The following is a 26,127-nucleotide window of genomic DNA, read 5'->3' on the forward strand; positions in this document are numbered from 1 at the left end:
TCTTCAAAAACTCCTTAACAAAGCATGGTCCATCTCTGCATAGCTCTTCAACTTGATATTTTGCCTATTTCTTTTTGTGTTCTTTTATAGTTGCAGGGTCTTAAAAATGATTTGTAAGTCGACTTTCAATTCTCAAATGAGATCCTTCCTTGGAGCTCTAACCTCATACAACTGTCAATTTAATGACTCCACTTGCATGTTTAAGTATAAACAGTCTCCATTTCCTGCTCCCATATGTAGATTATATCCATCAGTTCTCTTTATAGTATCACTAAATCACTCCATCAGCTACTTAGATATTCAGGCCTGAATGCCAGGAGCCATCCTTGAACACTCCCTTTTCTTTACCTTCCTATTGTTTTTCAGCAAATTCTTCAATACTTAATTTAAAAATATATCAACTTGGCTCACTCCTGCTAATGTTAGCTTTCATGAACTCTTGCCTGGATTTCTGAAATAGTCTCATGATTTGCCTCCCAGCTTCCATCTTGCTTTCTTCTAATGCATCTCTACACAGCAGTCAGGATAGCTATTTCATTTTAACCTAGAATATTTTAATTTAATTAAAATTTTAAAAAATTGTGGTAAAATAACATTTAACAACAAAAGTAATAATGTATGCTGTAAAAAACTAATAAAAAGATGGGCAAAAATATAGAAAATAAAAACAACAAAAAACATTTCCACTTCCAAAGATTACAATTGCTAACATCTTTGGGTATAACCCTTCCAGATCTTTTTTTCATAGTACATAAAAGCATGTAAGTGCATTTTGTTACCAAAATGAGATATTGTAACATATATACTGTTCAGCGACTTGCTTTTTTCACTTAATTTCTGCCTTCCATGGCAATACGTTTTCATCTTATACCTAATCCATTTATATTCAAATTTCCTCAATTCTTGAAAATGCATTTTGTAGGGGCCTATTCAAACCAGGATTCAATCCAGACTCTTATGTACCTTAAAGTTCTTTTCATATAGAAGTGGCTTTTTTCATAAAAATAAATTGAAGAGATGGGGCTAGTTAGCTTGCAGGCTGTTTCACCTTCTGGATATTTTCTTGTGGCCTTGGATGCACAAGGTGGTCTTTTAAAAGTAATCGTATAATACCCCTGTTGTCTAAATGCCACTTACAGTTTCTTTTGTTTTAGTCTACAATATCAATTTTTTAACTTGGCATAGAAGGTTCTGAATGATTGGATGTCTGCTTACTCTTCCAACTTTATTTCATTCCATTCTTTACTTGCTTTTAAGTTTTTGTCACACCATTTGCTTCAAGTCTCTGAACATGAGAAGTACTGCTTCCTAGGGCCTTTGCACCTGCCGCCCTTGCTCTGGAAGACTCTCCCTTGACACTCTTTCCTTCTTCTAATGTTAAGCATCTTCTCTAAGTGAAAGTCACCTTAAGTTTACATTTTCAAAAAAGACTTCTCTAATTATCCTGTTTAAATTAGGTTCTTCCAAGAAACTCTTAATATCTCCCATTCCAAGAACTCTGTTTTTTTCTATCATGATGCTTTTTTAGTATCTGCGTTCTTATCTGAAGTGTAACGTTCACAATGGTAGGGACCTTGCCTTCTAAGCTTAATGTAAACTCAGTACTTGTACACAGCAGTCCTCTGAATAAACTACCATAGATCACAATAACCCTGAGGTTGTAAGGTCTTGCACATGTCATCGCAAACTCTGGCAGCGGGCAGTAATAGGAGTACCTCACCGAGTTGTTCCAGTGGAGGAATGGTTTACTTTTACATGAAAGCGTCTGTCCAACGTCGCAGCAGTAAGAAGGAAGGTGAGTATTCTGCATGCTGAGAAAGCCAGGACCTCACCGCTCAGCCCAGGCCCAGCTGGGCCCAGATGTGCGGAGCCAACGCCCCGATTTCCTCACGTGACCGCGGGTTGCGCGCCGACGGCGCCTGCGCAGGAGCTCCCGGAAGTGGCCGGACCCGAAGCGCAGGCCGAGCGCGCGCGTCCGTCAGCCCGTAGGTCCGCCAGTCCGCCAACTCGGTTCTCCAAAGCTCCTCGGCCTCGTCGCTGTGCCGCAGTTTATTTAGCTGGAACGGCCACCGAGGTGCTCGCCATGGCGACGTTCATCTCAGTACAGCTGAAAAAGACCTCGGAAGTGGACCTAGCCAAGCCACTGGTGAAATTCATCCAGCAGACGTACCCGAGCGGCGGGGACGAGCAGGCCCAGTACTGCCGCGCGGCCGAGGAGCTCAGTAAGCTGCGCCGCGCCGCTCTCGGCCGCCCCCTGGACAAGCACGAGGGCGCGCTGGAGACGCTCCTGAGGTGGGCCTGGGGCTGGGCCCGGGGAGGTTTTTTGGAGCCTGCCGTCTTACTTCCTTCCTCCGCCTTTCAGTTCCTTCCCTTACCCCCTCGGCCCTGTCCCGGCCGCCCCGCCCTGGGTCGGCCAGGCGCGTAGGTGTGGTCTACTGCATTCCTTCCTAGTGAGCTGAGCCGCGCCTGTGACCACCGCTGACTCTGCCTGCTTGTCCTCCCGGCTCACCGCAGCCCTTGATCCGCCTGGGCTTGGTTGATCAGATACCTGGGAGGAACGGTCTGCCACATACTGATCTCTCGTGCCACATTTATGCAGAACTAGTTTTCTTCACTTTTTTTTTTGGGGGGGGGGGGAAGTGGGTCTCTGAGACTCCTTTACTCCGTTTTTACATTGCCGTCTTGATGACTTTCTTGTCCAGATTCAGATTTCAAAATAGTTGCTTGAGGGACGTGGGAAAATCGGGACACTGGAACAAATATCCGTTATCACATTGTCTACTTGAAATGAGCCATCTTCATAAGTTCATAATCAAATGACATGGAGAATTCTATAAGTTAATTGCTACAGTTATTTGAAATTAAACTTGAGCGACATGATCGAATGTTCAAGATAAATTGCTTACAGTCAGCTTGTTCACAAACAAGTATGCACAAAATGGGTAAATTTGTCATTTTAGCAAATGCTTATTGAGCTCATGCTGTATTTAATGAGCGTTTCTTTTCTGGTTCTTTCCACTTAGGATAGCAGAACATTTTATAGCACTTTATAGTATAAAAATTTCTGTCACTTACTTCGTTAATGATCTCATTTCTAGGTGTAACAGATTCTTGTTTCACAGGAGAAACAGCTCTATTAGGATGTAAGTAAAGGAAGCCCAGGTTAAACCAGCTCGTTTGTTTTGGTAACTGAAAAGTCTAGGAATATTGCTTCCTTAGCCTTAGGGAGCATTACAGATCCCGTCTCCATGTTGACTCCCTCTTAGGTGAGCTTTTGTTCCTGTATTGGGAGGGAGAGCCACTGGCGGCTCTACTGTAATCACAGTGGTCCATAACACTGAGGATCTTACATAAGAAAGTGCATTTTTCCTTAGCTCTGGTGGAAGTCCATGGAAGGCCTCTGATTGGATTGGCTTTGCCCATTTATAATGGTGGAAAATGAGCTAATTCCGTTGACTGAGTCACTCATCTGGTTTAATTTCTCCATTCCCCATGGATCAAAGCAATATGGACTGGAGAAAAGCTGGTTCCCCAAAAGGAGAATACTGAATAGATTGCGCAAAGAGATTATGACCTCTTGGCGTCAGTTTAAAAGTTAAGACTATTATAAGGTTGTAAAGATCATTAGTTTAATACTTAATGTAAGCATTTTTAAAAAGTTTATGTGGGAATACCCACACACTCTTTATAATTAACATACTTTTAAAAAACTCAAGCAGTTGTTATATAGACATGAATTGCATTCAGTGAGGATTTTCCATTAGTAGTATTAAAAACACCATGAGTATAATGAACACTATAACAGTCTTGTTGAATAGATTAGGTTTGTTTTGGTCCCCACCCTTAAGGAACTTGGAGTGTTCAGAAACAGTTGCTGCATGGATTTGGGACTAACAGAGGAGAGAGAGAATAATGGATTGTAGTTCCGATAGGGTTCAGCTGTGAACTTCAGAATTTCATTTATTCATTTCTTTTATCTTTTCCCAGGCATAAATGTGAGAACTGTTCCTAGATACTAGGGTTGTTGCAGAAATAGTCTCTTTGAAACTAATATTTCTTTAGTCACCTTTATATTATTCTTAGCGCATTCATTAACAACTATGACATTTTTCACTTCTTCCTCTTCTAGTGGGGTTAGGGTAAGCTAATAGATATACTATTGTCTATTACATTTTATAATGGAGGTATGTACAAAAGTTCTTTGGGTATATATACTGTAAAAAAATCAAACATTTGTGACATTCAGTGAAGCAAAATATTTTTTAATATGTTTGGATAATTTACATATTTTTTAACTTAATAAACTTTTTACGTAAAATTTTCAGAAAAGTGGAGATTAAGCTAATTTTCAAAGAATAAAGGCTAGTTTGGTAGGTAACTTGGTACACAGCTCCATGAATAGGTCCAGTAATGGACTTGCCTTTTTATTGTTACTAATGTGTAGATGCTCTATGAAAATTTTCTAAAATATACATTTATCTGTACGAGATGGAGAATGAACATCATCTTTTATAAAGTGTCTTTAAAAATTGATTAAAAAAGCCTTAGTAAATGTGAACTTCATTCTAGGGTGATCAGATGGGAACCCTGCTGGTCGTTTTTTGGGGGAAACTCCAGATATCAGCGTCCCTGTCTTTTGTGGCAGTATTTTAGACCAAAAGCTTCCAGGCTTCTTCCATGAAAAAGCTGATTGTCAGCTTTCTGAAATATGATCAGGGGAACAAGGTTGGGGATTTTAACAGTCATGTATGCAGTCTTTTTATATCATCTGTTTTTAGTGTGGTGCCTGTATTAGGTTTGGATTCAGCTCCATGTGATCTCAAATTATCAGTGAGTTAACTTATGATTTTATTGTTGTATAAAAAGTTGGTAGAAAGGTAGTGCTGGCAGTCCAAGGATGGTATAGGGTTCTGTGAACTTCATCAGGCTCAGGCTTCTTCCTGCCAGTTGCTCTGTAAAACCTAAAATCTTTGATCTCAGGGTCCAGATAGCAGTTATGAATTCAAGTTTCAGACAATGGGATAGAAGAAGGGAGAAAGGAGACAGAGGGCCCAGCCTCCAGAATGTTTCCTGGAAACTGTTCCACGATACACCTGCTCGTAATGTTTATGGCCATTATGTATGGTCACATCTCATAGATGGGTAGGATAGGAAAAAAAATTATATTTTAAATTTTTTCAATTATAGTTGACATACAATATTTACATTAGTTCCAAGTGTACAATACAGTGATTAGACATTTATATAACTTATGTACTGATTACCCCAATAAATCTAGTACCCATCTGACACCATACATAGTTAATATGATACTACCGAGTATATGCTATACTCTACATCCTCATGACTATTTCGTAGCTACCAATTTGTACCTCTTAATTCCCTCTCCCCTCCCCCATCTCCCGCCTGCAAACCAGCAACTATCAAAATGCTCTGTGAGCTTGTTTCTGTTGTTTTTCTAGTTACCTGGATTCCACATATGCCATTTGTCTTTCTCTGTCTGATTTCCTCCACTTAGCACAGTACCCTCTGGCTTTATCCATGTTGTTGCAGATGACAAGATTTCATTCTTTTTTATAGATGAGTAATATTCCATTGTGTGTGTAACCTCATCATCCATTGATGGACACCCAGGATGCCTCCATATTTTGGCTACTATAAATAATACTGAAATGAACATATGGATTCACTTGTCCTTTCAAAGTAGTGTTTTGGGTTTCTTCAGATAAATTCCCAGAAGTGGGATAACTGGGTCCTTCTTTGTCTCTTGTTATAGTCTTTGATTTAAAGTCTATTTTGTCTGGTATAAATATTGCTAACGCTTTTTTTTGTTTCCATTTTCATGAAACATCTTTTTTCATCCCTTTAAGTCTGTTCGTCTTTTGATCTGAAGTGAGTCTCTTGTAGACAGCATTTGTAAGGGTCTTGTTTTATATCCGTTCAGCCACTCTATGTTTTTTGATTCGAGCATTTAATCCATTTACATTTAAAGTAATTGTTGATAGATATGGCATTATTACTATTTTATTGTTCGTATTTTTCTTTTTTTTCTTTTTTTTTTTCTTAAAGAAGTCTCTCTGACATTTCCTGTAATATTGGTTTGGTGACCATGACCTTTAGCTTTTTCTTGCCTGGGAAGCTCTTTATCTGTCTTTTGATTATAGATGATAGCTTTACTGGATAGAGTAATCTTGGCTGTAGGAACTTGCTTTTCATAGCTTTGAACATTCCTTGCCACTCTTGACCTGTAATATTTCTCTTGGGAAATCAGCTCACAGTCTTATGGGAGCTCCCTTGTAGGTAACTAACTGCTTTTTATCTTGCTGCTTCTCTCTTTATCTTTAACCCTTGGCATTTTAGTTATGATGTATCTTGGTGCGGGCCTCTTTGGATTTCTCTTGTTTGGGATTCTCTGCTCTTCCTGGGCTTACATGTCTATTTCCTTCACCAAGTTAGGGAAGTTTTTGGTCATTATTCTTGAAATACGTTTTCAATCCTTTTCTCTCTCTCTTCTCCTTTTGATATCCCTATGATGCGAATATCGATACACTTGAAGTTGTCCCAGAGGCCCTTAAACCAGGGATCTTCAACCCCTGGGTTGTGGCCCGGTATTGGTTCGTGGCCTGTTAGGAACTGGGACACACAGCAGAAGGCGAGTGGTGAGAGAGCCAGCTAGGCTTCATCTGTATTTGCAGCCACTCCCCAGTACTAATATCACTGCCTCAGCTCCACTTCAGATCATCAGGCATTAGATTCTCATAGGAGCACTGGTCCCTGGTGCCAAAAAGTTAGGGACCACTACCTTAAACTATCCTAACTTTTTTGTATTCTTTATTCTTGTTGCTGTTCTGATTGGTTGTTTTCTGCTACCTTGTCTTCTAAATCTCTGATTTGTTCCTCTATTTCATCTAATCTACTGTTGATTCCTCCTAGTGCATTCTTCATTTCAGTTATTATATTCTTCATTTCTGACTGGTTCTTTTTCTTTGTTTTCTCTCTCCACTTTTATGTTTTCTATCTCTTATGTTCTCACTGAGTTAATCTAGTCTTTCTGTAAGTTCATTGAGCATCTTTATAACAAGTGTTTCGAACTCAGCATCTGGTAGATTACTTCATTTTGTTTAGTTCTTTTTCTGGAGCTTTGTTAATTTCTTTCATTTGGGACATGTTTCTTTGTCTTTCCATTTTGGCTCCTACTTGTGTTTGTTTCTATGTAGTAGGTAGGGCTATTATTTTTCCCAGTATTAGTAGAGTGGTCTTATGTAATAGATGTGCTATGGGTCCCAGTGGCACAGTCTTCTCTGGTTACCTGAGCCAGGTGCTCCAGTTATGTCCCTTAAACGAGTTGTGTGTGCCCTCCTGTTTTGGTTGAGCCTTTGTTGCTGTTTGCTCATCAGTAGGAGGGATTGACCCTCAGGCCGATTGGTTGTGATGACTGGCCATGACCAGTGGAGAAGCTGTTGTGCAGGGGCTGACCCTACTGAGCAGAATTTGCTTTAGCAGGACTCTAGTGACTGCCCTGTCTACCTTTTGGGTATGTCATCCTCAAATATGACTGTGGGTGATGCTCTGGCTCTGACTGAATCTGGGGCCTCCTGAGAGTGGCCCTGCCTCAGGCCAAGTTCAGCTACAACCTATGCCCTGCCTGGAGCAACCAAGCAATCTACATATAGCTGCTACCCATGCTGGGCTTGGAAGTGCCTCCAGAGGCCAAATCAGAAACCAAGGCCAGCTACTGCTAGTTCCAGGCTTGGGGCTGCTTAGCAAGAGGTATGGGGCACACTGGGGCCAGTTACCACTTGTTTGGGGTTTGTGAACCTTTGAGAGATTTTAGGAAAGTCCACAGCATGAGCCAATACAGGCCCTTTGTATGGAGAATCCACCGGAAGTAGACTGGGTGGGCCCACATGTTGGAAGAGGTGGGGTCTTAGGGAATCAGTGGGGCGACCTGTGTTAGCTACCTTAATGGAGCTTAGATATAGCACCCGCCTGGGTCTACAGTTTGGATGGGGGGTAGGGGTAGGTGGGGTTGGAGGAGAGTTCAACAAAGGAACAATGCCCTCTGTTAGCACTTCTCTCTGGGAAAAAGCTGCCCCTCCAGCCCTCTCCCTGAAGTCAGACAACTCAGTTCCTCCCCAAATGTCCTTGGTGCTTTTCTAGCTGCTGCCCTAGCATTGGACCTCAGAGCAAATGAGTCTTATCAGTGAGTAAGTCTATGTACAGGGCCCTTACAAGGATAGTCTGTGATCCCCTCAGCCCTTCCTTTCACTGAGCCACAATCTCCACTGGTTTTCACCAGCCAGAAGTTGTGGGGACTTCTTTTCCTGGCTCTGGAACCCTGGGCTGGGGAGCCTGGTGTGGGGCTCTCTGGGAGGAACTCCATAGCCAAGATATTTCTTCCGATTCTCAATGCCCCATCTCTGATGTGGGGCTAGCCCATTTCTCATCTCTGCTCCTCTTATCAGTCTCAAGGTGGCCTCTTCTGTGTATCACCAATTAATTGTAGGATTTCTGTTCAGATAGACTTTTGGTGACTCCCAATGATGGCTGTTCTGTAGTTTAGTTGTAATTTGATGTGGTTGTGAGAGGATGTAAGCACAGTGCCATTTTGATCAGAAGCTCAGGAATTTTTATTAAAGACAGACATGTACCCAGCTAAAAGCTGGGGTTTGGAGGAAGGGAAAAGAATGATGTAGGGAATTAGCACTTGAATCCATAGCCTTCCAGGTCCTATCCTGTCCACTTAGATCTACTTGATCCCTACCTTAGCTGTGCTTGATATCCCTAACTTTTCCAGTGAGTAAACGTACTCTCAGATTAGAGGATCTGGCAGCCCGAAGGTTTCTTTCAAAGATTTTCCACCACACCTTTTCTTCCCAGCCTGACATTGAATTCCTGACTTCAGTGATACCTCATGCTTAATTCAGATCCTTTCTGGCTTCTCTGGTATTATTTGGCTTATACTTTGTTAGCCTAGGCAGCTCTATTTTTAGCTTTCTCCACTTTCACTTTTTGGAAATTTTAATTGAAATCTTGTATGCTTTTGTGCTCTTTCCCATTCTTTTTATTCTTGTGCATTTTCGTCTTTTTAATTTTAAATTTTTTAGTAGAATTTAGGGAGTGAGCAGAAAAGGGTGTTTATTCAGATCTTTGTTTAAGTGGAAGAGGGTATTTGCATTTTCAGCTTTCCACAGTGGTTGTATCAATTTATAGTCCCAACAGCAGGTGTATGTGAGTTTTTTGTTCCTCCATGTCCTTCCTAATACTTTCTGATTAATAATTCAAATTATTCCTTTTTGCTAAATTGGTGGATGAGATATGGTACCTTGTTTTAGGTTATGCTGCCCTGATTTCTCTGAGGTCCAGCATTTTACATTTATTGGTCACTTAGTTAATTTTTCTTTGAGTTGCCTGTTCTTTTTCTTTGCCCATTTTTTAGGTTGCTTGTTTTTTTTCTTAATTTTTAGGAGTATTTATTTACCTTTGCTATTTATCCTTTTCCATTGTGTATATTGCAAATACAATCTCCAGATCTGTTATTTTCCTCTTAATTGTGTTTATGGTATCTTTTGACAGAAGTTCTTGCAAAATGTTTTATTCTCCTCATAATCTGTAGTAATTTTTTTTCTTATTCCTAATGTCGTGCATGTATTATGTGTGTGACTTTCCCCCTTGATCAGATTTGCTAAAGGTTTGCAGCCACCTTTTTCTTTTTTAAAAGTGTCTATGATTCTTTGGTTTGTTTTCTGCTTTTGTCATTCACTTATTTTCTTTTTCCTCTTTTTTTGTATTGAAAGATTACCTTTTTATCTTTTTCTTCTAATACATTTATTTTAGGACTATATGTTATTTCTGAGTCTGCTTTTGGCTGCATCCAACTGGTTTTGATATGTTGATATGTTGTATTCTCACTGTCATTTATTTTTTAATAGTTCGTAATTTTAGATTTGTTTAACTCGAGTAATTTATGTAGATTTTGTAAAATTTCTAAATAGATTTATCTGTCATCCTTTTGTGGGTTAAAATTTATTTTGTTGCATGACGGAATTTTTTTTCAACTGTAAAATAAAGTTGATGGAACTAGTCTCATAATTTTTCCAAGCACTAGTGTTTTATAGTGTTTTAAGTACAAGAGTATGCTCCTATTCAACCACAGTACAACTTTCAAAATCAAGAAATTAACATTGATTGAATATTACCATTTAATTCATAGAATTCATTAAAATTTTGCTGATTCTCCCAATAATATAGTTTACAGGTCCAGAAATGAATCCGGGATCCTCTGTTGCCTTTAATTGTTGTCTCTAATCTCCTTCAATCTGGAACAGTTCCTCAGTTTTTCTCTTTCATGACCTTGACATTTTTGAAGAGTACAAGCTAGTTACTTTGTAGAATATCCCTCAATGAGGATTTGGCTAATATTTTCTTGTGATTTATGCATTTTCGGGCATTAGTACCAGCAAAGTGATGCTATGTTCTTTTAAGTGCTGTATAAAGAACACCATGTTGATTTGTCCCATTGCTGGTAATGTTAGCTTTTATTCCTTGGTTAAGATGGTGTCTGCCATGTTTCTAAATCTTATGAGTAATAAGTGTGTTTTAATGATTAGCATTTGTGGGGAGATACTTTGAGACTATGTAATATCCTGTTTCCGTCAAACTTTCACGTTTTAACATCCATTGATGAATCTTACCTGAATCAGAGATCATATTTCGAAAGGTGCCAAATGGTGATTTTTCTAACTTGATTATTTCTTTCAGATTTATTAGTTGGCGTTATACAGTAGGATAGAGCTTTTCCTATTCACCTGTTTATTTACTTCTGAATGGTGTTCTTATTTTTCTCCATGGGCTATGATTTGTTTTTTATTTTACGTAAGTTGTTCTAGACTTGGCCAGTGGGAGCCCTCTAAAGCTAGTTTGTGTGTTCTTTTGACACGTCCACTTTATTTTTTGAGTACTTCCTCTGGCATAGCAATATATTTTAGGCTTGAATTTTCAATTTTCTTAGTCACAGCCATGGAGACAGCCATATCTCTAAGGAGTACTGGCTCCTTTTAATGCAGAACATTATTTACTTGGGCACTAAATATGCTTATTGCTACCCAGGTGTTACTGCTTGTAGACCCTCTCAGCATATATGTTTAGGAAAGACACACACACACACACACACACACACACACACACACACACACGTTTTTCTATCTTTCACCTATATTAAAAAGTGAGTTCACACTGATACTTCCCATTCCAGTCCCAAGAAAAAGAGTTTATTCTAGCCTTCTCTGTTCCCTTATTAGTAACTCCTTTCTCTGTTAGAAACTTGGCTCCCACTCTCTACAGTGTATTTATTTGATTGCTTAGTTATTTCTGTTTGTAATCAAACTGATGACCATGCCAGCCAAGAACATGGTCTCAGACATGTTGTCCCTCCCTCCAAAATGCTAGTCTCAGAAATAATCATTGGACACATAGCCCTGGTGAAGGGGTGTCTGGATGGGGAGATGAAGGAAGGCGGATATATTAGAGGCCAGTAAGAAAGCTTCGCCTTGGACACCCCCCTCATCCTCCTTGCAAGCTGTTGAGGGGGAAGACTGCTTCATGTTTGATATTTCTGGCTGTTCTCTGGAGACTAGATAGGAAAGAATGATGAAGGAGGAAATAAGACAGGGAGGTTGGCTAGGAAACTTTCGCATTAGTCTACTTTAAAGGGAGGGTAGTAGCTTTGATGAACTGTGTGGCACTGGTGGGGATGGACACAGTGGACATACCCGAAACATATTTGAAAGTTGGCAAACCTGTTTTCAGTGAGCAGTTTATCAGAGATGCTAATTTGTCCAAAGGATAGAAACAGTTATCCTAATAAGAAATAGTATTTTAAAAAATATTTTGGTTTCCTTGGCAGACATTAGTTTGCTTTTGGCTAGTAATAGTTGATATTTTTATTTGGTGGTGAGTATGAGTTTTTGTTCACAATTTTTTCAGTGTGCGCATTTCAGCTTCTGGGTTACACGTTAAAAGATGATGTTTATTAACTTCAGAATAGCTGATTGAATTTTATTTGTGGCCATGCAAAATAAGCATGAATAATTTTAGTATATTCTTTAACCAGTTGTATTTACATAAATGTATATAATATTTAGCTTTGGTAATTTTCAATTTTGCTCTTTTTTTTTTAGATATTATGATCAGATCTGTTCCATTGAACCTAAGTTCCCATTTTCGGAAAACCAGGTAAGTCATTAATTTGTTTTAAAGTTATATGATAATGGCAAATCACCCATTTCTTCCCATCCACGACATCATTTTATTAAAGTAAATGGTGCCTCTACGCTCTCTCTTGGTTTTTTATGAGACTTTAAAAATACACATTAGAAGCTCTTACACCCATCTGGTATGACTCTGTGTCTTTTCGAAGAGTATTTCCTGGAATTCTATTCATGTCATTTCTCAGTCACTTCTGGGCTCATGTAGAGCATTGGACTGCTTTTTTTTTTTTTCCTTTATTGCTTTTTTATATTAATAGGACCTATTGACCGATTAAACTATAGTGTTCTTCCTTTTGGTTTTTATAGAATTGAGAAGGAAACTAGGACTTATAGTAATCACTGTTTTAGGGATATAAGTGTTGAAAAACTGTGGTATACACCTGAAACTAATACAATATTGTATGTTAGCTATATTTTAATAAAAATCCTTTGGGGAAAAAAGAAGGAAACTATAATTCAGGAATTATTAGTCTCAGTTTATATACTTTAAAAATTGTTTGCGCAAGTTATATTAGCATACAGTGTTGTAAACCTTGTTATGGTTAGATGTTATACTATAAGAATGTCAACTTCTTCTAAAAAGGTAAATATTGAAAATGATGATTTACAGTTTTATTTGAGAGACTTGAAAGTTTTTAATTCTATGACATTTCTAAATTTTACAATAGTTTATGAAAAATAAACATTCTGTTACTAAAGTTTTTCTAGGTGAAATAATATGTTGAGATATGCTTTATAAGAACTCCAAGAAAAAAAGTACGTGTGTATTTGGGGTGAGTGGTGGGTGGGCAGGGAAAGTGGGAGTGGGGTAGATGAACCAAGAAGAGCAAAACGGGGTTCATTGTGTTATTTTCTTTAGTTTTCAGTATTAAGTTTCTATTCTGTTCAATCCATTGTTTGTTTATAAAGAATAAGATAGTATTTTTAGGAGAAGACAATATATGTACAATTACTGAGGCAGAGTGACCATTCAAATTAACAGTGCTAGTATTTTACTTAAAAAAATTTTATGGTTTAGGAAAAGGAAAAGAAATTGTTTGGTTAAAGATGATATTTTATTAGGTTGAAACTTTTTTTTGTCTTTTTCCCTCATTGTGGATTTTTCTTTGAAAAAGACTTACTATTTAATGAGATTCAAGAAGAAACATAATTTTCTGTTTTCTATCTTTCTATCCAGATCTGCTTGACATTTACTTGGAAGGATGCTTTTGATAAAGGTTCACTTTTTGGAGGATCTGTAAAGTTGGGTATGTAACATTTTAATAAAAATGATAGTAAACTTATTTTAGGTTTTTAAAATTGCTCTTGTAATGACTCTTTTAGAATAATAAAATTCTTTACATTTCATTTTCTTTTTTAACTTCGACTTTCAATGCAATTTCCAAACATTTGTAGAGAGCCTATGCCTTGCCAGGCACTGTCCTAGTTATAAAAGTGAATAAGACAGTTGTACTCAACTGGTGGTTGGGAAGACAGTTGTTTAGTCTATGTATAGACTTAGGGGAGCATGGATGAGGAAGTTAATTCTGCCTGTTGAAAGTAGCAATGTTTGAGTTAGGCCTTGAAGGATGAATTCGTTTTTTTCAGGTAGAAAATAACATTATAGGTAAGACATTATATCCAAAAGTCAGAAGAGTGAAGACTTTTCGATCCATTAGCTTGGCAGGTTAACCTGTCTGTGCCTTAATTTTTTCATCTGTGTGAAGTGGGGAAATCAGTGCTCAGTAAATATTAGCTGCAATTAATAAAAATATACATAATTACATATATTATTACAGTACTTAGTGTATTATAGAATGTATGCTATACCCAATTATATAACACTATTATGCTTTGTAAATTATATGTAGTACATGTTAATGTAATCTTAATTATTGTTAATACTTGAAACCATAGGTTGAATTGGGAATTATAGAAGGCGAAGACATTGGAAAGTAGATTGTGAAGAATTCTGAATAGTATACTCATGAGTTCTGTACTGTTCCCTCTTATATGTTAACAGCCATCCAGGCACTATGAAGGGGCTTTACATATTATCTTACTGAATTCCCCAATAGCCCAATAAGGAAAGGAACTGTTATTACCAGTTGAACATACTGGTTTAGAAAGATTAAGTGAGTTTGTAAGGTCATCTCGTAAGAATTTAATGAAGCCGAATATGAATCCAGAAAGCCTAATTCCAGAGACTATGGAGAAACAGAAATTAGACAAGGACTATATGTGGCTCAGAGGAGAAGGGATAGGACTGAGAGACGTTTCAGAGGTGAAACTGACTGGGTCTGCCATTAGAGGGAAGAGTAAGCGTTGAGGGTTGACTCTAAGATTTATAACTTGGTTTGACCTGTTGGATATTTATCCCTTTCAATAGACAGGTTGAGTTTGACTTTTCTGTATTATGTCTGGGTAGAAATTTTTCTTTGTCATTTAGAAATAATAGATTTAAAGCTCAAAAGAAGTAGAAACATGGTTTTGGGAACAGTTATCATTAAATGATAATTAATTTATCCCCTCTGGTAGAATATAGACTAGGAAAAGTGTGAAAGCCAGAGCTAGAGAATATAACATTGAGGGGAAATAGTAGAAGACATTTCTGGGAATGAGGTTGAGAAAAAGCTTTGAGGTCTCAGAGGAACCAGGGGAAAATAGAGACATAGAATTAAATAGCAGAAAAGTTTCAAAGATCATGTAGTCCCAAACCTAGGTGCACATTAGAATTGCCTGGGGAAATGTTAAAGATACGTCTGTTATCTAAGTTGCAAAATGCCAAGTGTGATAAAAGGAAATATCAAGGTGAGGCACTGGAATTAGTATCTTTGTAAATATCTCCAGGTGATTGATGTTCATCCAAGTTGGAACGCTATTGACAGAGGTCAAGTCACGTAAGGCTGGAGAAGTCATTGGATTTGGCAATGAAAGAAGTTTCACTAGGGGCATGCCGAAGACGCTGAATTGCATCAGATTAAGGGCTGGACCAAAAGTGATGAAATGGAAATAGCAAATGGGGCTTCTTTATTTCGAAAAATTTGCAGCAAAGATTTGGGGATAAAGGGAGTATTATACTGAGGGAGAGAGGCAAGGCCAAGGAAAGGATTTTTGGTGCTATTGCGACAAGCACATTTATAGGCGAGAATAAGGAGCAGATGGCAGGAGAACTAGGAAATAAGTGAAATAAGTTAAATGATGAACCAAGTTCCTGGAAAAAGTGGGAAGCACAAAAAAGCAATGAAGCAGGAGGTAGTTCATCAAGACATTTCCAGTAGCAAATATTGAGAGTTAGATGTCCTTCAATAATATCTTAAATAAAGCATAGGCTACTCATTCATTAGAATTGTATGTAATTTTAGAATACTGAGAGTGATAATGTAAAGATATGTCTGACATTCAAAGATATGTCCATAGAATATTGAGTACCAGGCCAGTTTAGGTCAGAACTACTGTATTATCATCAGTGGATGACTGGGAGGTTTAGGATATTGGTGAGTTTTAATTTCTTTTATCTTGTTGTGTTTTTAAACAGTTATTTGGATTTTAGAAAAACTTATTTATAATCCAGCTATTTTCATTTTGAAAAGCTTAGTAAGAAAAAGAGGAGCGCAGGTAAAAATAGGAATTGGATATTAAGAAAAAACGCTCTTTGAAGAAAGGAGAATTGAATATTTTTTAAAAGACCTGATTTAAGTTTAGATTTGATAGAAGAAATCTTAACAAAAATATTTAATTATAGGAAAAAAATTTTTCACAAAGTCTCTTTTACATGAGAAATGTTAAGAGAAAATGACTGACTCCAGCCTGGTATGATAATGCTTGTGGGAAATATTGATAGACTGGGATTATATATCTTGTATATAAAAGTTTACCCTTATCTGTCACTTGGACTGTATTTCATTTTCCTTGAATTCACTGACTTTTTGTCATATAGTGAAACCAGTTGCTTCATATTTAGCCATGACTTTCTTATATTGCCCTGTACTGTGTATGTGTTGCTCCATCACAATACGCATTGTGTGTTTTTATCATATTTGCTAGGTTTTTCATATTCTCAATCTTAGTATTTCTCTGGAGTCCCCCATTTTCTGAGAGTCTTATTTATGGCATCTTCTGTTTTCTTGCTCGACTCTGGACTGTTCTCTTCAAAGATGCTGCATAACTAGCATCCTGGACTGTTATTGCTCCCTTAGTTAGAGCCATTGTTTTCTGGATGCTGTGTCTTCCTCTTTTGGTAGAGTATTTTCCTAAGTAACTTTCTGAGAAAAGGTCAACTTTGTGAATCCCTTCTTTCTGAAAATGTCAGCATTCTGCCCTCACATGAATTTGGTTTGAAATTTTGGCACCTGAGTGTTTAGGTCAAAAACTTTGGAATCATTCTTGAAACTATTTGACTTGGTTCCCTACATCCAGTTAATTTACCAGCAAATCCTAGCCGATTTTTCTTTAAATATATCCAAAATTCTGCCACCTCTCAGCACCATTACTGCCGACATTCTCATCAGAGCCAGCATCACCTCTCAGCACCTTACTATAGCAGTTTTAGTCTCCTGCTTTCAGCAGTGTTGCTTTCTGCAGTGTGTTGTCCATAGTGTGGGCTGAGTGATTCTCTGTTCTCTGTTGACTTCCTACCTCATTCAGAGTTAAACCTAAAGGCTTAACAGCATAAGTTCTCTCTCTTTCACCTCCGTGACATGCTTGCCTACCATTATTGTTCCCTGCTCTCATTTTTCCAGCCATACTGGCTGGCCTTAATATATATTTGCTGAATTAATTAGAATTATTTTTCTTCAGAAGTTGAAGGTACTGTTTCTTTGCCTTTTACTATGCAGTGTTACTGATGAAAAATCTTTTATTTGTTCTTTTGTATGTGAAGTGTTTCTTTTTTGGGGGGAAGAGTTTTACAATTTCTTTTTATCCTTTGTGTTTAGAAATCTCAAAAGATCTAATTGATTTTCATTTTGTTTCTTATATATGGCAATTATAGCCGGCCCTTTCAGTTCGAAGAGTAATATCTCCCTTTCACTCTGGAAAATTTCCTTATATTTCTTTGATAATTTGCTCTTCACTTTTTTTTTTTTTTCTTTTTGGACTGCTTAGTTAGATGTGGGCTGTTGTGAGCTACTCATAACTCTTACATTTTCATTTCTTTGACTTTATGGGCTGCCTAGATATTATTTTTAACATTTCTTTTGAAAAACTTTTAGCAAACAATTTCCAGAAGTCTTTTCTTATTCATGGATTGTTCTTTTTAAAATAACATCCTGTTCTTGTTTTATGGATGTACTATCTTTGAGTATGCTAATTAGTATTTTTGAAATGTTTTATCAGAATCATCTTTGTTTATTTCGGGCACAATGTTTCAGTTGACCTTTATCTTTATTTTGTTGTTGGCTCTCACATCCTGGTTAGTCTAGATTTTTCATATATTTATTTCACAAAAAGTGGATTAGAGTAGCTGTTGTGTTATGTCTGCTTCACTTTAGGGTGAGGCTAGAACTGGGTTGGAGGCAAGCTGAAACCTGGCCACTGTTACAAGGGAGACTACTAAAATGATGTAGCAAGGAAGGCACTACTTTATGGTACTACTCTGTGGCCATAAAGTTCTGATTCTTCTAGATTGTTTGTTCAGTGTTTTGTTTTCTAAGGAACCTTTGATTTTGCTTGGTGCTCAATGCTTGGTACATTATGTAGGATCTTGACCCATCACTGTGATTGAATTTGTCTTTTTTTAAAAAAATTTTTTTTATTGTGGTGAAAAGATAGATAACATAAAATTTATTATCTTAACCAATTTTAAGTTCAGTACTGTTGAGTGTGTTCACATTGTTGTGAAAGACATCTCCAGACCTTTTGATCCTGCAAAACTGAAATTCTGTACCCTTTAACAACAACTCCTCTTTTCACCCTTTCCCCTAATCCCTGGTAACCACCATTTTTATTTTTATTTCTGTGAATTTGGCTACCTTAGGTATGCAGTATAAGTGGAATCATATAGTATTTGTCTTTTTGTGATTGGCTTATGTCACTTAGCATAACATCTTCAAGGTTCATCTGTGTGGTAGTGTGTGATAGGATTTCCTTCCTTTTTAAGGCTGAATAATATTTCATTGTTTGTATATATCACATTTTATTTAACTGTTTGTCAGTGGACGCTGGGTTTCTTCTACCTTTTGGCTGTTGTGAATAATACTGCTATGAACAAGGGTGCACACATATTGCATGGAGACCCTGCTTTCACTTTTGGGACAATACTTAGAAATGAAATGATTGGATCATATGGTAATTTTATTTCTAATTTTTTGAGGAACTGCCGTACAGTTTCTCTCTTTGGCTGCACTATTTTACATTTCCACCAGCATTGTACAGTAATTCCTATTTCTCCATGTGCTTGCTAACAATCGTTATTTTCTGCCCTTTTTTTTTTTTATACTAGCTCTTCATATAGATGTGAGGTGTAGATTCTTGATCAGAGTTGCATCTTAAGCAAATAATTTGCTTGCCTTCTGAGGGAGATGTATTGGCATAGAGAGTAAGGCATGAAAGGTCACCTAGGAGGTTCTAGCATTGGCTTAGGTTTGTAGTAGTGAGAATTGCTTTAAACGTGGTGGGAAGATATAATTTTGAGAGAAGTGATGGAAAAATGAAACAAATTTATTTGGATATAAGTGAGAAATGACATGAGAATGACTTCATTTTGAATCTAGTAACAGTGTTGGATGTAAAGGGAAGGAAAGAATAATATATTGATCTTTTGAATTTTAGATGACAGGAATATTATTATGGAATTAAATGCCTGGCAGGGCAGCTAAAAATACAGGAATGTATTATGAGTGAGAAAATAGATCTAGAAATTTGTTTTTATGAGAGGCACTGGGGCAGAGGTCATGGTCTTTCAGAAACATTAATTTTCTTTAGAAGAAATAATCTGATAAATTTTTCCTTCTCAATTTTTTACAGCTCTTGCAAGCTTAGGATATGAAAAGAGCTGTGTGTTGTTCAATTGTGCAGCCTTAGCTAGCCAGATTGCAGCAGAACAGAACCTGGATAATGATGAAGGATTGAAAATCGCTGCTAAGCATTACCAGGTATGCAGAACAGTAGTTACTATGTTATGATCAACACTAAGTTGGATTAAATTGAAAATAATTTGCATATAGGTTTATAGATGTTTCTTTACATACAGATATTTTTTTTTTGAAAAGTAATATACCTTTTAAATGAATTGATTCATATTTTTGAAGCACCCGTAAACCAGCTCTGTTTTTCCTCACCATTTTAAACCCAGCACCTAGCACAGTGCCTGGCACATAATAAAGGCTCAATAAATGTCAGGAGAACAAATGATTAAATGTATGAGATGAAATCCTTGGTAAATCCCTTTTAAATAAATTACATCATTAAAATAAGTATATTAATTTTATAAATATTTTTTCTTATGAGACACACGTAAAATTTTACCAGGGTTGTAAAAATTAAGACCTCTTGGCAAGAAAAGTTTAATTGTAAGACTCATGAAGAGGTCATATTTAAATGTGGTCAGATATTTAATGTTCTCAAGTTAGCTAAATTTATATTAAATACTGTCATATCCTACTGTGCTATATTACTTTATAGCAGTTGTTTTTATTTACTCAGCTTTTATTTTTTTGTTTCACTTTAAAGAACAATAAATGGTTACTGTTAAGCGATATCTGTAGTCATGTTTTCATATTTTATGTTGCCTTTTAATTTGTAGAGTGTTTTCATGTACATTATTTAACTCTCATAAACCTTGTGATACATGTTATATAATGTCATTGTCTTTTTATAAACAAGTAGACTAAAGGCAGAAGTGTTAGTAAAGTGGTCCACTGGGGTTTCAAATGTTCTGATTCCAAATTTAATGAAATTCCAAGTGATTCTGCTGTCTGTCTCTTCTAGTTCTCGAATTTACTTTTCTCAGTGGTAGAATCTGATTTTTCCCACCGTTAAAGTTAGGGGAGAGGTGAGGAATGCCCTTCTAAGACTGTGATAGGAAAACGAACTTTAAGCAAACCATGTGTACCAAATTGTGGCTTGCCATACAAATGACAGACATCATGCATATGTACCTTTTGTTTTTCAGGCCGTAAATGGCAAATATTTTAAAATATGATAATGAAGTAAAATTTTATTTAGTTTTTTGTTAGCTGTAACTCAGTTAATTGGCACGTGCGATCTCAGGGCATTCTGAGTTATTGGGGACACATTTCATTCTGTGAGTCACCTCTGTGATTCATAGCAGGTCATCCAGTGTTACGGAAAGAGAACTGGTGGTATTATAAGACCTAGTTCCTTCTCTAGGTTGCTTGCCACCAAGAAGCTACCTGCCTCTGTGTAAGTTCTTAAACCACTACAGGCCTCCAGTTCCAGAGTGTTCTAGTCTGTGATTCTGTTAGTACTAAGCAGAGTCAACTGATCACTCCCTATAGGCACTCTAGTTTTAGGGTACTTCATGACTGCAGAAAACATGATGTTCATTTAAAACAATTAACCTTGGTTTACGTCTGCATAGCTTATGTGTATAACACCTTTAAATCCCTGATTTCTTTTTCCCAGTGCCAATCGTTGATAAAAGCAAAGTTATTTTAGTGCTTACCTCAATAAAATATAATTGGGAAGAAAAATCTGATGGGTAACGTTTTTACCAAAGAGCTTTGAAATAGAAATCATTAGCAATGGATGATAAGGGTGCTTTTCAGAGGATTGTACTGAGGTTTCCCTAAGTATGACATGTTTATTTGAGAGACGAATTTGGGACTAAAGTAAGAGCATTTCAGTACTAAAAACATTTTAATGTTTTATCCCTGCCTCTATTTTCATGTTAGTTTTGAGGATGTATAGCTGAAACTAAGCTTAATCAATTTGTCCCATGAATTTACTTTTTTGTTGTTGTTGTAATTGACTTTTTTGTTAAATTTCGTGTTTTAGCAAGATACCCTTATTGTTTGTAGGTCGGATGTTTTAGGTCTGTTTTGCACAATGTAAAAATTTAAATGGAATGACATTTGAGTTAACATGTTCAATTGAGTTAACATTTGAAATGATTTTGTGTGTAACAGTAGAAAATTTAGTTTTACTGAGTTTCTATAAATTTTAAATTCTTTTTTCCCCCCTCTAGTTTGCTAGTGGTGCCTTTTTACATATTAAAGAGACGGTTTTATCTGCCTTAAATCGAGAGCCTACTGTGGACATATCTCCAGATACTGTTGGGACCCTCAGTCTTATTATGCTGGCACAGGCCCAAGAAGTATTTTTTTTAAAAGCCACAAGAGGTAATTCTAATTTTGTCCTCCATTTTGTTACCCGTGAAAAGAAGTGACAGGCTTTTAAAATTAAGAGGTGATTAAAATATAACCTGTTCAATGTAGAACTTTCCTTTTTGAACTTGACACATGGATTAATGAAAATTTTCAGCTTTCCTTTTCTGAACTTAAAGTGGTACTGGTATACATTTAAGAATGTAAGCTGTCTTTGAAGTCTTTTGTAAAGTGTCTGGTTAGCTATTGTCTCAGACACTGAACTTTAGTATTTTTTTCCCCCTCTTTAATTCCCCGCCCCCATCTACCCCTGACCCATGGATGGTGCCATTTCCTTTTAAGAGCTGGATCTCTGAAGGCAAGGCATCTCCTCGTGGCATGCACCTGGGATCTGGTGCCCCCAGCACACTTGGGGGGTCTGAGGGTCCTGGCAAGCCTTGGGGGGCCTGGCCCGTGGCTTCACCTGGGGCACAAACCCAGGACCTTCTGCATGTACAGCAGAAGTGCTAACCACTGCATTATGGAGTCATCCCCATAGAGTAGTATTTATGTAAGTTTATAAGATGTCAGAAATTAAATCATTCAGCAGATATTTATTGGATACCTTCTGTGTTCCAGTCACTGTCCTCTCCTCTAGATAAATAGAATCAGCAAATAAGATTGCTTGTTTTAGGAGGCTTACATTTTAGTGTAGGAGAGATGATAAGCAAGAACTTAAGTAGCTAAGGTAATTGTATATAGAGAGAATTGCTGTAAGTTAAATAAGATGGATTATATGACAATGGCTGGTGGCCTGCCTGTGGATCAGGATGTGTGTGTGTGTGTGGGGGGGGTATCATGCTAATTTTAAATTCATTAGTCAAGAAGAGTTTCTTTGAGGAGGTCTCATTTCACCCAGACCTAATTGAGAAGAAAGAGCCATCTAGACAGAGGCCCTAGCCCTGCGAATGAGGGAATAAGGCTGATTCTTATAAGGCATGCAAATTAGTATGACAGATTGGAATGTTGGCTGAATATTTAAATGCAGAGAAATTGAAAATAAGAGCAGTCATCCTGTGGAAGCAATATGAACTGTAATAATTTTTTCTTTCAAAATAACATCTATTGAGATAGAATTCATATACAATAAAATAAACCCTTTTAAAGTACACACTTCATTGGTTTTTACTATAGTCAGAGTTTTGCAGCCATCACCACCATCTAATTTTAGAATGTTATCATCTCACCCCAAAAAGGAACTTCATACCCACTGGCAGTGACTAACTCCTTTTTCCCCCAGCTCCTGGCAACCACTAAACTATTTCCTGACTCTTTGTATTTGCCTATGGAATGATTAAGTTTTATATAGATGAATTGATTCCATCAATAAGGATGTCTTTAGATAAATGTACACACTTGTGATCTCATTGTTTATATTGAGTCATCATGATAGACTATTTTATATTTTAATTATAATGGTCAATTTAACATTTTATTCCAGATAAAATGAAAGATGCTATCATAGCTAAATTGGCTAACCAGGCTGCAGATTATTTTGGTGATGCTTTCAAACAGTGTCAGTATAAAGATACTCTCCCCAAGGTCAGTTATTGTTTTATATACACTTGGTTATTTTGCTTGTGGAAATATTTGGATATTTTTGTATATAAGAAGCAGGTTGAAAATTATGTTTCATAAAGATATTCAAAATTTTAGGAGAGGACTTTGAATATAGTTATAGAAATAGTTTTTTATTTAAGATGCATGAGAATTTATATTTAGGGGATGCCTTTGCCTTTGTTCTTTACTAAACTTGTTTTTCCAAGCTAAATGTCTTTCTGAAAAATTTTGAACACCTGTCTTCAATAATTTTATGAAATCGAGGCATTGAATAGTTCTGAATCATTGGTGGTTTGGTACAAGCATGAATACTTGAGCATGTTGATTATTCACACTTTTAATTATTGTCCTGTTTTCTTAAAGATGAGTCTTAAAGCGCAAAAACAGACATAAAGAAAAAAGGAAAAGAAAACAGATTCCTCCAGTACTTTTATTAGAATTAAGTTTTGCCAACAGGGATAGAAAATTGGGCTGCTATTGGACAGCTAAGGAAACAACCATCTTTAAACCACATATCACAGGAAGTATTAATTGTTTTAATGTAAACTTTTCTAAAGTGGCATTTGAAATGATCATTTGTAAATGAAAAGATGATTAGACTAAAGTAAATTTAGAATGGTTAAAAAGGGAAACTTAGATATTGAAATTAGGGTAGTTCAGCTACTCTTTCAGAAATTTCAAGGAATTAGTTTCATCTGTATGATAATGATATTTGTAACATGATCTTTTGTAGGAGAGTTTATTGATTAGTAAATCCTTTAGGGGTTTTTGTAGATTATGAAATTGCAGACAGTTTTGTGGTGGAGTAAAAAAGCATGTAAGTACATCAACAGCACACATTAGTTTAGTCAGAAAATGAACAATAAAGAATTAATGTGAAGATGCCTGGAGACCTAAAATACGCCAAGAGATCAGTTGAAATTTGCCAAGACTCTTGGGTATTAATGGTTTTACTCTTAAAAAAAAGAGACTCGAGATCTCCTCTCACCATTTTTTCATCTGAAAGACCTCATGTTCAGCTGCACAGTGTACCGTTACATCCTGTTGGGACATTAGTTCATTCCTGTCATGGAGAGAAGAATGTCACCTCCACAGACTTGGAAACTACCTCTGCAGCATTTCTGGTATTCCTTGAAAATCTCCTGTTTAAGTACCAAGTTGCTCCAGTTTTACCTTGAGAACTGGCATGAGTGCATTTTGAGATTTAAATGTCTTATTTTTACCTTTTTTCTAATAAAGCTCATAAGATCTATTCATGTTCTACTTATAAAACTGCAGTATCTGCAGGTAGTGATCCAGGAAGCTAGGATATTATTTACTGGGAAATAGGAAAGCACACAGGTATTAATTCAGTTCTTGATTTTCTCTCTCTCTCTCTCTTTTTTTTTATCTGGACAATGATTGTCTAGTATATTTCTTGGATTTTATATGACATATACTTTCTAAAAACAGGTTACAGGCTAGGATTTGACATTTTGGAAGAGCCTCTACCCATGTAACTGCTTTTCTGGTTTATGTTTTTGCATCTTTTAAAATTAATTTTTACTGGACTTTTTTTTTCAAAACCAATTAGGGCAAAATAACACTGAGTCATATTAGTCATTAGTGCATTTTGTCCGTTTGCTATGTGTTTATGAGTATGTGATACTTAAATGTTAGTTTTTATATGATACTACACTTTTATATGGCTAAAAGTCATCTTTATTAAAGTCAGGATATGAATATAATTGGGAACTTACTTTACTGTCTTTTGTCTTTTAAACATGATGAAACCGCTATAGAGCAATTTCATTAGTGTATGTGAGTAATGGTGGTTTAGTTAACTAAGGGCTGGGTCAGGGCTCATAAGAAAGCTTCTAAACCCTGTGCTTGGTATTCCTCTGTGAATGTCCATTCTACTTCTCTTTCTAATGCATGCTTTCCTTTCTTCTCTGTAAACAAAATGTTGACTCCATGGCTTGATTAGAGAGCATTATAAAAATTTTAATTGGCGTCACCTAATAGTTTTTAAAAAAAAAAACAAACCTTAATTTTAATTGGAAGAAAAAAATTGAAATTATTGAATTCAATCTATGCAAATTATGTGGTCTTCTCTGTTGACACCTAATAACTAACTTGCCTCTAAATCATTAATCGGGTAATTCTAATTTCTGTCTCCTTTTCCTTTTTCTTCCTGCATCCCATGTTGTCTGTGGTGGTTTGTGTGGTTGGACTCTCCCCTGGTCAGTATTTTTATTTCCAGGAGGTGTTCCCTGTCTTGGCTGCCAAGCACTGTATCATGCAGGCCAATGCCGAGTACCACCAGTCTATCCTGGCAAAACAGCAAAAGAAATTTGGAGAAGAGATTGCAAGGTTACAAGTGAGTCTCTTAGGAATAAATAGTAACTTGGATCTCCATTTATTTTTTCCTCAGTGAATTTCTCATGTTCGCTTATGAAAACCTTTCCCACTCATTGCCTGTATCATCGGAAATAAGAGATTGCTTTTATCTTTAGGCTTTACTTACTGTGTGCTTTTTGAAGTGTCATATTTTATTTAAAAAATTCACACAAAATGTTCATTTAGTTCTCTTTAATTTACCCACCTTTATTTTAATATAAAATATTCTAAATTAACAGGCTCCAGAAAGGATGTATAGTTCTTAATTTGTGGGCTAGCCTCGGTCTAAATTGCAGCATTTAAATCCACAGCTTGAGGACAGTGGTAATATATATCTGTAAACAGCAGAGTAACTTCTATACTGTAGGCATTGGTATTATCATAAACTTCCATGATATCTGGGTCAACTTTGTGGCAGGGGCTAGGGCTATTTATATGAGTTGTTTGTATTTTGAGCATTGGTAAGCAGAGGATAGCAAGAGAACTGTTAAGGAAATTTAAATATGGATTAGATATTAGAAGATACTATGCAAGTATCATTTAGGAAGTTCAGATTAATTAGTTTGAAATTCATGAGAAAAGAAGCCCAGGTTTCATGAAAAATAAAATATATG

At 36.6% G+C, this 26,127-nt stretch overlaps 1 protein-coding gene across 2 annotated transcripts in view; it reads left to right on the plus strand.

Moving 5' to 3' along the window:
• The first annotated feature begins 1,950 nt into the window (after nucleotides 1-1,950).
• Nucleotides 1,951-26,127, plus strand: part of LOC107517728 (programmed cell death 6 interacting protein) — a 51,100-nt gene continuing 26,923 nt past the window's right edge. The window contains exons 1-7 of one of the 2 annotated variants that reach the window (XM_016158788.2): nucleotides 1,951-2,292; nucleotides 12,180-12,234; nucleotides 13,447-13,516; nucleotides 19,215-19,342; nucleotides 21,397-21,550; nucleotides 23,016-23,116; nucleotides 25,362-25,493. In XM_016158788.2, the coding sequence (XP_016014274.1) occupies nucleotides 2,084-2,292; nucleotides 12,180-12,234; nucleotides 13,447-13,516; nucleotides 19,215-19,342; nucleotides 21,397-21,550; nucleotides 23,016-23,116; nucleotides 25,362-25,493 (849 nt within the window). In that variant the 5' untranslated portion in view covers nucleotides 1,951-2,083. The remainder of the gene's footprint in view (nucleotides 2,293-12,179; nucleotides 12,235-13,446; nucleotides 13,517-19,214; nucleotides 19,343-21,396; nucleotides 21,551-23,015; nucleotides 23,117-25,361; nucleotides 25,494-26,127) is intronic. The other variant, XM_016158789.2, reaches the window with a different exon arrangement.

This window comes from Rousettus aegyptiacus, unplaced genomic scaffold (genome assembly GCF_014176215.1).
Source record: "Rousettus aegyptiacus isolate mRouAeg1 unplaced genomic scaffold, mRouAeg1.p scaffold_m13_p_4, whole genome shotgun sequence".
Classification (NCBI taxonomy): Eukaryota; Metazoa; Chordata; class Mammalia; order Chiroptera; family Pteropodidae; genus Rousettus; species Rousettus aegyptiacus.